The 13,045-nt window shown below is 45.0% G+C and overlaps 1 protein-coding gene across 1 annotated transcript in view; it reads left to right on the top strand.

The window, feature by feature from the left end:
• LOC139402481 (kinesin heavy chain-like) overlaps positions 1-13,045 on the top strand; it is a 47,557-nt gene that overhangs the window by 16,361 nt on the left and 18,151 nt on the right. Inside the window, exons 12-15 of the mRNA XM_071146442.1 lie at positions 156-337; positions 590-658; positions 3,507-3,593; positions 4,631-4,750. Of these exons, the coding sequence (XP_071002543.1) occupies positions 156-337; positions 590-658; positions 3,507-3,593; positions 4,631-4,750 (458 nt within the window). The remainder of the gene's footprint in view (positions 1-155; positions 338-589; positions 659-3,506; positions 3,594-4,630; positions 4,751-13,045) is intronic.

Genomic DNA, 13,045 nt, shown 5'->3' with positions numbered 1-13,045 from the left:
AGGGAGGGCAGAGAGAGAGAGAGAAATGATTGAAACTCCTTCATATGAAATCGACAGAGCCACACTGAGTTGGACATGAGTTAGTGTTCCAATGGTAGATATTGAGTGAATGAGTGCACAGTTCAAGGTAGAGAATCTGTTTGTCCTCGTCTCAGGTGAGAACGTCCCTGAGGAGGAGCAGCTGAGTGCTAAGGAGCAGAAGCACCTGGAGCCGTGTGACAACACTCCCATCATAGATAACATGGCTCCAGCTAACGGACTGGTTCTGGTCTCCACCGAGGAGAAGAGCAAGTACGAGGAGGACATCAGCAATCTGTACAAACAACTGGACGACAAGGTCAACAAGGGAAATCTAACCAGACTAGATTAGAGAACTGAGTCAAATCATTTTGAAGGGTACAAACTCAACGTACATAAAGAATAACAGACATTAAAACACAGTGTAAATAACAAACATGCATCAACATTAAACGGTAGACTAGATTGGGCAGGAACAGGAAGGGGTTGGATTTTTTACAGACAAATCAATGTTTCCAATTCTATTCTAACTGAAATGTAAATCGCTGCTTGTTTTGTTTGTGTCACCCAGGATGATGAGATCAACCAACAGAGCCAGCTGGCTGAGAAACTCAAGGAACAGATGTTAGACCAGGATGAGGTGACCAATCATGAACAACCCTCTTTTCTCATGTTAAAGGAGAATGTCACTCAAAAACTATATTTTGGTATTGTTTCTCATTAGTCCACTGTTGATACAGTCTGTCAGTCCAAAATGTTCTGCATGTAAGCAGTCAATGCCATACAACTCTCCTTCCGTGGCCTCCAATTGCTCTTAAATACAAGCAAAACTAAATACATGCTCTTCAACCGATCGCTGCCTGCACCTGCCCGCCCGTCCAGCATCACTACTCTGGACGGTTCAGACTTAGAATATGTGGACAACTACAAATACCTAGGTGTCTGGTTAGACTGTAAACTCTCCTTCCAGACTCATATCAAACATCTCCAATCCAAAGTTAAATCTAGAATTGGCTTCCGATTTCGCAACAAAGCATCCTTCACTCATGCTGCCAAACATACCCTTGTAAAACTGACCATCCTACCGATCCTCGACTTCGGCGATGTCATTTACAAAATAGCCTCCAATACCCTTCTCAATAAATTGGATTCAGTCTATCACAGTGCCATCCGTTTTGTCACCAAAGTCCCATATAATACCCACCACTGCGACCTGTATGCTCTCGTTGGCTGGCCCTCGCTTCATACTCGTCGCCAAACCCACTGGCTACAGGTCATCTACAAGACCCTGCTAGGTAAAGTCCCCCCTTATCTCAGCTCGCTGGTCACCATAGCAGCACCCACCTGTAGCACGTGCTCCAACAGGTATATCTCTCTGGTCACCCCCAAAACCAATTCTTCCTTTGGCCGCCTCTCCTTCCAGTTCTCTGCTGCCAATGACTGGAACGAACTACAAACATCTCTAAAACTGGAAACACTTATCTCCCTCACTAGCTTTAAGCGCCAGCTGTCAGAGCAGCTCACAGATTACTGCACCTGTACATAGCCCATCTATAATTTAGCCCAAACAACTACCTCTCCCCCTACTGTGTTTATTTATTTATTTTGCTCCTTTGCACCCCATTATTTTTATTTCTACTTTGCACATTCTCCCATTGCAAATCTACCATTCCAGTGTTTTACTTGCTATATTGTATTTACTTTGCCACCATGGCCTTTTTTGCCTTTACCTCCCTTATCTCACCTCATTTGCTCACATCGTATATAGACTTATCTTACTACTGTATTATTGGCTGTATGTTTGTTTTACTCCATGTGTAACTCTGTGTCGTTGTATGTGTCGAACTGCTTTGCTTTATCTTGGCCGGGTCGCAATTGTAAATGAGAACTTGTTCTCAACTTGCCTACCTGGTTAAATAAAGGTGAAATAAATACATTTTACAATTTTAAAAAGTCAAGTTGTCAAGATATTGGACGTTTTGAGTCATCTGATGCATTTTGCTTCTTCGTCATGGTGATGTGGCTGGAGACACTGTTCTTCTTAAAAGTCCAATGTCTTGATGATGCTTTCAGATGGATGATCTACATCTAAGGGGGATTCAACCATGTTAAATGGTGTGCATTTGCCTGTGTGTGTTCCCTTTTTCTTGTGTCTCCCTGTCTGTGTCCCTTTGTGTATGTGTGTCCCTGTGTGTGTCCCTGTCTGTGTCCCTTTGTGTATGTGTGTCCCTGTGTGTGTCCCTGTCTGTGTCCCTTTGTGTATGTGTGTCCCTGTGTGTGTCCCTGTCTGTGTCCCTTTGTGTATGTGTGTCCCTGTGTGTGTCCCTGTCTGTGTCCCTTTGTGTATGTGTGTCCCTGTGTGTGTCCCTGTCTGTGTCCCTTTGTGTATGTGTGTCCCTGTGTGTGTCCCTGTCTGTGTCCCTTTGTGTATGTGTGTCCCTGTGTGTGTCCCTGTCTGTGTCCCTTTGTGTATGTGTGTCCCTGTGTGTGTCCCTGTCTGTGTCCCTTTGTGTATGTGTGTCCCTGTGTGTGTCCCTGTCTGTGTCCCTTTGTGTATGTGTGTCCCTGTGTGTGTCCCTGTCTGTGTCCCTTTGTGTATGTGTGTCCCTGTGTGTGTCCCTGTCTGTGTCCCTTTGTGTATGTGTGTCCCTGTGTGTGTCCCTGTCTGTGTCCCTTTGTGTATGTGTGTCCCTGTGTGTGTCCCTGTCTGTGTCCCTTTGTGTATGTGTGTCCCTGTGTGTGTCCCTGTCTGTGTCCCTTTGTGTATGTGTGTCCCTGTGTGTGTCCCTGTCTGTGTCCCTTTGTGTATGTGTGTCCCTGTGTGTGTCCCTGTCTGTGTCCCTTTGTGTATGTGTGTCCCTGTGTGTGTCCCTGTCTGTGTCCCTTTGTGTATGTGTGTCCCTGTGTGTGTCCCTGTCTGTGTCCCTTTGTGTATGTGTGTCCCTGTGTGTGTCCCTGTCTGTGTCCCTTTGTGTATGTGTGTCCCTGTGTGTGTCCCTGTCTGTGTCCCTTTGTGTATGTGTGTCCCTGTGTGTGTCCCTGTCTGTGTCCCTTTGTGTATGTGTGTCCCTGTGTGTGTCCCTGTCTGTGTCCCTTTGTGTATGTGTGTCCCTGTGTGTGTCCCTGTCTGTGTCCCTTTGTGTATGTGTGTCCCTGTGTGTGTCCCTGTGTGTGTCCCTGTGTGTATATGTGTCTCCCTGTGTGTGTCCCTGTGTGTGTCCCTGTGTGTATGTGTCTCCCTGTGTGTGTCCCTGTGTGTGTCCCTGTGTGTATGTGTCTCCTGTGTGTGTCTGTGTCTCCCTGTGTGTATGTGTCTTCTGTGTGTGTCCCTGTGTGTATGTGTGTCCCTGTGTGTGTCCCTGTGTGTATGTGTGTCTCCTGTGTGTGTCCCTGTGTGTATGTGTGTCCCTGTGTGTATGTGTGTCCCTGTGTGTATGTGTGTCCCTGTGTGTGCCCCTGTGTGTGTTCCCGTGTGGGCCTCTCCTCAGCTGCTGGCGTCGACGAGAAGGGACTATGAGAAGATCCATGAGGATCTGTCTCGTCTGCAGACGGAGAACGAGGCTGCCAAGGAGGAGGTGAAGGAGAATATTCTGGATGAATCCATGTTATTCCAGAATTCTAAATGAGCCCATCAAATTGTATTAGTCACATGCGCTGAATACAGCAGGTGTAGATCTTACAGTGAAATGCTGAATACAGCAGGTGTAGATCTTACAGTGAAATGCTTACTTACGAGCCCCTAACCGACAGTGCAGTTTCAAAAAATACGGATAAGAATAAGAGATAAAAGTAACAAGTAATTAAAGAGGAGCAGTAAAAAATAACAATATATACAGGGGGGTACCGGTACAGAGTCAATGTGCAGGGGCACCGGTTAGTTGAGGTAGTATGTACAGAGTTAATGTGGAGGCTATATACAGGGGGGAGCCGGTACAGAGTCAATGTGCAGGGGCACCGGTTAGTTGAGGTAGTATGTACAGAGTTAATGTGGAGGCTATATACAGGGGGGTACCGGTACAGAGTCAATGTGCAGGGGCACCGGTTAGTTGAGGTAGTATGTACAGAGTTAATGTGGAGGCTATATACAGGGGGGTACCGGTACAGAGTCAATGTGCAGGGGCACCGGTTAGTTGAGGTAGTATGTACAGAGTTAATGTGGAGGCTATATACAGGGGGGAGCCGGTACAGAGTCAATGTGCAGGGGCACCGGTTAGTTGAGGTAGTATGTACAGAGTTAATGTGGAGGCTATATACAGGGGGGTACCGGTACAGAGTCAATGTGCAGGGGCACAGGTTAGTTGAGGTAGTATGTACAGAGTTAATGTGGAGGCTATATACAGGGGGGTACCGGTACAGAGTCAATGTGCAGGGGCACCGGTTAGTTGAGGTAGTATGTACAGAGTTAATGTGGAGGCTATATACAGGGGGGTACCGGTACAGAGTCAATGTGCAGGGGCACCGGTTAGTTGAGGTAGTATGTACAGAGTTAATTAAAGTGACTGTATCGATGACAACAGAGAGTGGCAGTGGTGTGGAGAGGGGAGGGGGGAGATGTGAATAGTCTGGGTAGCCATTTGACTAGATGTTCATCATTATGTTCTTATGGCTCTAGGTGAAGGAGGTGCTGCAGGCGTTGGAGGAGCTGGCTGTGAACTACGACCAGAAGAGCCAGGAGGTGGAGGACAGCAGCCAGGCCAACCAACAGCTGCAGGAGGAGCTGCAGCAGAGGACTGTGGGTCTCTGGGCATGATGGGAGGGACAGAGGGGCCTAGAGCAGTTCAGCTTATTATGGGGTTTACTGCACCCTTAATGACATTTTATTCTGCCGAGGTACCCCCTGATGTGTGAGTGATCCATATACCTATGTTCTAATGAGTCTTCCCAAGTTTCCCCTGTGGATAGATGAGGTACTAGAACCGTATATAGAGGGTCCTTAATGACATTTTATTCTGAGGTACCCCCTGATGTGTGAGTGATCCATATACCTATGTTCTAATGAGTCTTCCCAAGTTTCCCCTGTGGATAGATGAGGTACTAGAACCGTATATAGAGGGTCCTTAATGACATTTTATTCTGCCGAGGTACCCCCTGATGTGTGGGTGATCCATATACCTATGTTCTAATGAGTCTTCCCAAGTTTCCCCTGTGGATAGATGAGGTACTAGAACCGTATATAGAGGGTCCTTAATGACATTTTATTCTGCCGAGGTACCCCCTGATGTGTGGGTGATCCATATACCTATGTTCTAATGAGTCTTCCCAAGTTTCCCCTGTGGATAGATGAGGTACTAGAACCGTATAGAGGGTCCTTAATGACATTTTATTCTGCCGAGGTACCCCCTGATGTGTGAGTGATCCATATACCTATGTTCTAATGAGTCTTCCCAAGTTTCCCCTGTGGATAGATGAGGTACTAGAACCGTATATAGAGGGTCCTTAATGACATTTTATTCTGCCGAGGTACCCCCTGATGTGTGAGTGATCCATATACCTATGTTCTAATGAGTCTTCCCAAGTTTCCCCTGTGGATAGATGAGGTACTAGAACCGTATATAGAGGGTCCTTAATGACATTTTATTCTGCCGAGGTACCCCCTGATGTGTGGGTGATCCATATACCTATGTTCTAATGAGTCTTCCCAAGTTTCCCCTGTGGATAGATGAGGTACTAGAACTGTATATAGAGGGTCCTTAATGACATTTTATTCTGCCGAGGTACCCCCTGATGTGTGGGTGATCCATATACCTATGTTCTAATGAGTCTTCCCAAGTTTCCCCTGTGGATAGATGAGGTACTAGAACCGTATATAGAGGGTCCTTAATGACATTTTATTCTGCCGAGGTACCCCCTGATGTGTGAGTGATCCATATACCTATGTTCTAATGAGTCTTCCAAAGTTTCCCCTGTGGATAGATGAGGTACTAGAACCGTATAGAGGGTCCTTAATGACATTTTATTCTGAGGTACCCCCTGATGTGTGAGTGATCCATATACCTATGTTCTAATGAGTCTTCCCAAGTTTCCCCTGTGGATAGATGAGGTACTAGAACCGTATAGAGGATCCTTAATGACATTTTATTCTGAGGTACCCCCTGATGTGTGAGTGATCCATATACCTATGTTCTAATGAGTCTTCCCAAGTTTCCCCTGTGGATAGATGAGGTACTAGAACCGTATAGAGGGTCCTTAATGACATTTTATTCTGCCGAGGTACCCCCTGATGTGTGGGTGATCCATATACCTATGTTCTAATGAGTCTTCCCAAGTTTCCCCTGTGGATAGATGAGGTACTAGAACCGTATAGAGGGTCCTTAATGACATTTTATTCTGAGGTACCCCCTGATGTGTGAGTGATCCATATACCTATGTTCTAATGAGTCTTCCCAAGTTTCCCCTGTGGATAGATGAGGTACTCGAACCGTATAGAGGGTCCTTAATGACATTTTATTCTGCCGAGGTACCCCCTGATGTGGGGGTGATCCATATACCTATGTTCTAATGAGTCTTCCCAAGTTTCCCCTGTGGATAGATGAGGTACTAGAACCGTATATAGAGGGTCCTTAATGACATTTTATTCTGCCGAGGTACCCCCTGATGTGTGGGTGATCCATATACCTATGTTCTAATGAGTCTTCCCAAGTTTCCCCTGTGGATAGATGAGGTACTAGAACCGTATATAGAGGGTCCTTAATGACATTTTATTCTGCCGAGGTACCCCCTGATGTGTGAGTGATCCATATACCTATGTTCTAATGAGTCTTCCCAAGTTTCCCCTGTGGATAGATGAGGTACTAGAACCGTATAGAGGGTCCTTAATGACATTTTATTCTGAAGTACCCCCTGATGTGTGAGTGATCCATATACCTATGTTCTAATGAGTCTTCCCAAGTTTCCCCTGTGGATAGATGAGGTACTAGAACCGTATAGAGGGTCCTTAATGACATTTTATTCTGCCGAGGTACCCCCTGATGTGTGGGTGATCCATATACCTATGTTCTAATGAGTCTTCCCAAGTTTCCCCTGTGGATAGATGAGGTACTAGAACCGTATATAGAGGGTCCTTAATGACATTTTATTCTGCCGAGGTACCCCCTGATGTGGGGGTGATCCATATACCTATGTTCTAATGAGTCTTCCCAAGTTTCCCCTGTGGATAGATGAGGTACTAGAACCGTATATAGAGGGTCCTTAATGACATTTTATTCTGCCGAGGTACCCCCTGATGTGTGAGTGATCCATATACCTATGTTCTAATGAGTCTTCCCAAGTTTCCCCTGTGGATAGATGAGGTACTAGAACCGTATATAGAGGGTCCTTAATGACATTTTATTCTGCCGAGGTACCCCCTGATGTGTGAGTGATCCATATACCTATGTTCTAATGAGTCTTCCCAAGTTTCCCCTGTGGATAGATGAGGTACTAGAACCGTACATAGAGGGTCCTTAATGACATTTTATTCTGCCGAGGTACCCCCTGATGTGTGAGTGATCCATATACCTATGTTCTAATGATTCTTCCCAAGTTTCCCCTGTGGATAGATGAGGTACTAGAACCGTATATAGAGGGTCCTTAATGACATTTTATTCTGCCGAGGTACCCCCTGATGTGTGAGTGATCCATATACCTATGTTCTAATGAGTCTTCCCAAGTTTCCCCTGTGGATAGATGAGGTACTAGAACCGTATATAGAGGGTCCTTAATGACATTTTATTCTGCCGAGGTACCCCCTGATGTGTGAGTGATCCATATACCTATGTTCTAATGAGTCTTCCCAAGTTTCCCCTGTGGATAGATGAGGTACTAGAACCGTATATAGAGGGTCCTTAATGACATTTTATTCTGCCGAGGTACCCCCTGATGTGTGGGTGATCCATATACCTATGTTCTAATGAGTCTTCCCAAGTTTCCCCTGTGGATAGATGAGGTACTAGAACCGTATATAGAGGGTCCTTAATGACATTTTATTCTGCCGAGGTACCCCCTGATGTGTGGGTGATCCATATACCTATGTTCTAATGAGTCTTCCCAAGTTTCCCCTGTGGATAGATGAGGTACTAGAACCGTATATAGAGGGTCCTTAATGACATTTTATTCTGCCGAGGTACCCCCTGATGTGTGGGTGATCCATATACCTATGTTCTAATGAGTCTTCCCAAGTTTCCCCTGTGGATAGATGAGGTACTAGAACCGTATATAGAGGGTCCTTAATGACATTTTATTCTGCCGAGGTACCCCCTGATGTGTGAGTGATCCATATACCTATGTTCTAATGAGTCTTCCCAAGTTTCCCCTGTGGATAGATGAGGTACTAGAACCGTATATAGAGGGTCCTTAATGACATTTTATTCTGCCGAGGTACCCCCTGATGTGTAAGTGATCCATATACCTATGTTCTAATGAGTCTTCCCAAGTTTCCCCTGTGGATAGATGAGGTACTAGAACCGTATATAGAGGGTCCTTAATGACATTTTATTCTGCCGAGGTACCCCCTGATGTGTGAGTGATCCATATACCTATGTTCTAATGAGTCTTCCCAAGTTTCCCCTGTGGATAGATGAGGTACAAGAACCGTATATAGAGGGTCCTTAATGACATTTTATTCTGCCGAGGTACCCCCTGATGTGTGGGTGATCCATATACCTATGTTCTAATGAGTCTTCCCAAGTTTCCCCTGTGGATAGATGAGGTACTAGAACCGTATAGAGGGTCCTTAATGACATTTTATTCTGCCGAGGTACCCCCTGATGTGTGGGTGATCCATATACCTATGTTCTAATGAGTCTTCCCAAGTTTCCCCTGTGGATAGATGAGGTACTAGAACCGTATATAGAGGGTCCTTAATGACATTTTATTCTGCCGAGGTACCCCCTGATGTGTGGGTGATCCATATACCTATGTTCTAATGAGTCTTCCCAAGTTTCCCCTGTGGATAGATGAGGTACTAGAACCGTATATAGAGGGTCCTTAATGACATTTTATTCTGCCGAGGTACCCCCTGATGTGTGGGTGATCCATATACCTATGTTCTAATGAGTCTTCCCAAGTTTCCCCTGTGGATAGATGAGGTACTAGAACCGTATAGAGGGTCCTTAATGACATTTTATTCTGCCGAGGTACCCCCTGATGTGTGGGTGATCCATATACCTATGTTCTAATGAGTCTTCCCAAGTTTCCCCTGTGGATAGATGAGGTACTAGAACCGTATATAGAGGGTCCTTAATGACATTTTATTCTGCCGAGGTACCCCCTGATGTGTGGGTGATCCATATACCTATGTTCTAATGAGTCTTCCCAAGTTTCCCCTGTGGATAGATGAGGTACTAGAACCGTACAGAGGTCCTTAATGACATTTTTTTCTGCCGAGGTACCCCCCTGATGTGTGAGTGATCCATATACCTATGTTCTAATGAGTCTTCCCAAGTTTCCCCTGTGGATAGATGAGGTACTAGAACCGTATATAGAGGGTCCTTAATGACATTTTATTCTGCCGAGGTACCCCCTGATGTGTGGGTGATCCATATACCTATGTTCTAATGAGTCTTCCCAAATTTCCCCTGTGGATAGATGAGGTACTAGAACCGTATATAGAGGGTCCTTAATGACATTTTATTCTGCCGAGGTACCCCCTGATGTGTGGGTGATCCATATACCTATGTTCTAATGAGTCTTCCCAAGTTTCCCCTGTGGATAGATGAGGTACTAGAACCGTATATAGAGGGTCCTTAATGACATTTTATTCTGCCGAGGTACCCCCTGATGTGTGGGTGATCCATATACCTATGTTCTAATGAGTCTTCCCAAGTTTCCCCTGTGGATAGATGAGGTACTAGAACCGTATAGAGGGTCCTTAATGACATTTTATTCTGCCGAGGTACCCCCTGATGTGTGGGTGATCCATATACCTATGTTCTAATGAGTCTTCCCAAGTTTCCCCTGTGGATAGATGAGGTACTAGAACCGTATAGAGTTCCTTAATGACATTTTTTTCTGCCGAGGTACCCCCTGATGTGTGAGTGATCCATATACCTATGTTCTAATGAGTCTTCCCAAGTTTCCCCTGTGGATAGATGAGGTACTAGAACCGTATATAGAGGGTCCTTAATGACATTTTATTCTGCCGAGGTACCCCCTGATGTGTGGGTGATCCATATACCTATGTTCTAATGAGTCTTCCCAAGTTTCCCCTGTGGATAGATGAGGTACTAGAACCGTATATAGAGGGTCCTTAATGACATTTTATTCTGCCGAGGTACCCCCTGATGTGTGAGTGATCCATATACCTATGTTCTAATGAGTCTTCCCAAGTTTCCCCTGTGGATAGATGAGGTACTAGAACCGTATATAGAGGGTCCTTAATGACATTTTATTCTGCCGAGGTACCCCCTGATGTGTGGGTGATCCATATACCTATGTTCTAATGAGTCTTCCCAAGTTTCCCCTGTGGATAGATGAGGTACTAGAACCGTATAGAGGGTCCTTAATGACATTTTATTCTGCCGAGGTACCCCCTGATGTGTGGGTGATCCATATACCTATGTTCTAATGAGTCTTCCCAAGTTTCCCCTGTGGATAGATGAGGTACTAGAACCGTATAGAGGTCCTTAATGACATTTTTTTCTGCCGAGGTACCCCCTGATGTGTGAGTGATCCATATACCTATGTTCTAATGAGTCTTCCCAAGTTTCCCCTGTGGATAGATGAGGTACTAGAACCGTATATAGAGGGTCCTTAATGACATTTTATTCTGCCGAGGTACCCCCTGATTTGTGGGTGATCCATATACCTATGTTCTAATGAGTCTTCCCAAGTTTCCCCTGTGGATAGATGAGGTACTAGAACCGTATATAGAGGGTCCTTAATGACATTTTATTCTGCCGAGGTACCCCCTGATGTGTGAGTGATCCATATACCTATGTTCTAATGAGTCTTCCCAAGTTTCCCCTGTGGATAGATGAGGTACTAGAACCGTATATAGAGGGTCCTTAATGACATTTTATTCTGCCGAGGTACCCCCTGATGTGTGAGTGATCCATATACCTATGTTCTAATGAGTCTTCCCAAGTTTCCCCTGTGGATAGATGAGGTACTAGAACCGTATATAGAGGGTCCTTAATGACATTTTATTCTGCCGAGGTACCCCCTGATGTGTGAGTGATCCATATACCTATGTTCTAATGAGTCTTCCCAAGTTTCCCCTGTGGATAGATGAGGTACTAGAACCGTATAGAGGGTCCTTAATGACATTTTATTCTGCCGAGGTACCCCCTGATGTGTGAGTGATCCATATACCTATGTTCTAATGAGTCTTCCCAAGTTTCCCCTGTGGATAGATGAGGTACTAGAACCGTATATAGAGGGTCCTTAATGACATTTTATTCTGCCGAGGTACCCCCTGATGTGTGGGTGATCCATATACCTATGTTCTAATGAGTCTTCCCAAGTTTCCCCTGTGGATAGATGAGGTACTAGAACCGTATAGAGGTCCTTAATGACATTTTTTTCTGCCGAGGTACCCCCTGATGTGTGAGTGATCCATATACCTATGTTCTAATGAATCTTCCCAAGTTTCCCCTGTGGATAGATGAGGTACTAGAACCGTATATAGAGGGTCCTTAATGACATTTTATTCTGCCGAGGTACCCCCTGATGTGTGGGTGATCCATATACCTATGTTCTAATGAGTCTTCCCAAATTTCCCCTGTGGATAGATGAGGTACTAGAACCGTATATAGAGGGTCCTTAATGACATTTTATTCTGCCGAGGTACCCCCTGATGTGTGGGTGATCCATATACCTATGTTCTAATGAGTCTTCCCAAGTTTCCCCTGTGGATAGATGAGGTACTAGAACCGTATATAGAGGGTCCTTAATGACATTTTATTCTGCCGAGGTACCCCCTGATGTGTGGGTGATCCATATACCTATGTTCTAATGAGTCTTCCCAAGTTTCCCCTGTGGATAGATGAGGTACTAGAACCGTATAGAGTTCCTTAATGACATTTTTTTCTGCCGAGGTACCCCCTGATGTGTGAGTGATCCATATACCTATGTTCTAATGAGTCTTCCCAAGTTTCCCCTGTGGATAGATGAGGTACTAGAACCGTATATAGAGGGTCCTTAATGACATTTTATTCTGCCGAGGTACCCCCTGATGTGTGGGTGATCCATATACCTATGTTCTAATGAGTCTTCCCAAGTTTCCCCTGTGGATAGATGAGGTACTAGAACCGTATATAGAGGGTCCTTAATGACATTTTATTCTGCCGAGGTACCCCCTGATGTGTGAGTGATCCATATACCTATGTTCTAATGAGTCTTCCCAAGTTTCCCCTGTGGATAGATGAGGTACTAGAACCGTATATAGAGGGTCCTTAATGACATTTTATTCTGCCGAGGTACCCCCTGATGTGTGGGTGATCCATATACCTATGTTCTAATGAGTCTTCCCAAGTTTCCCCTGTGGATAGATGAGGTACTAGAACCGTATATAGAGGGTCCTTAATGACATTTTATTCTGCCGAGGTACCCCCTGATGTGTGAGTGATCCATATACCTATGTTCTAATGAGTCTTCCCAAGTTTCCCCTGTGGATAGATGAGGTACTAGAACCGTATATAGAGGGTCCTTAATGACATTTTTTTTCTGCCGAGGTACCCCCTGATGTGTGGGTGATCCATATACCTATGTTCTAATGAGTCTTCCCAAGTTTCCCCTGTGGATAGATGAGGTACTAGAACCGTATATAGAGGGTCCTTAATGACATTTTATTCTGCCGAGGTACCCCCTGATGTGTGGGTGATCCATATACCTATGTTCTAATGAGTCTTCCCAAGTTTCCCCTGTGGATAGATGAGGTACTAGAACCGTATATAGAGGGTCCTTAATGACATTTTATTCTGCCGAGGTACCCCCTGATGTGTGGGTGATCCATATACCTATGTTCTAATGAGTCTTCCCAAGTTTCCCCTGTGGATAGATGAGGTACTAGAACCGTATATAGAGGGTCCTTAATGACATTTTATTCTGC

Source organism: Oncorhynchus clarkii, unplaced genomic scaffold (genome assembly GCF_045791955.1).
Source record: "Oncorhynchus clarkii lewisi isolate Uvic-CL-2024 unplaced genomic scaffold, UVic_Ocla_1.0 unplaced_contig_8869_pilon_pilon, whole genome shotgun sequence".
Lineage (NCBI taxonomy): Eukaryota > Metazoa > Chordata > Actinopteri > Salmoniformes > Salmonidae > Oncorhynchus > Oncorhynchus clarkii.
Note: the sequence above shows the minus strand (reverse complement) of the source record. Positions and strands in the feature narration are given on the sequence as shown.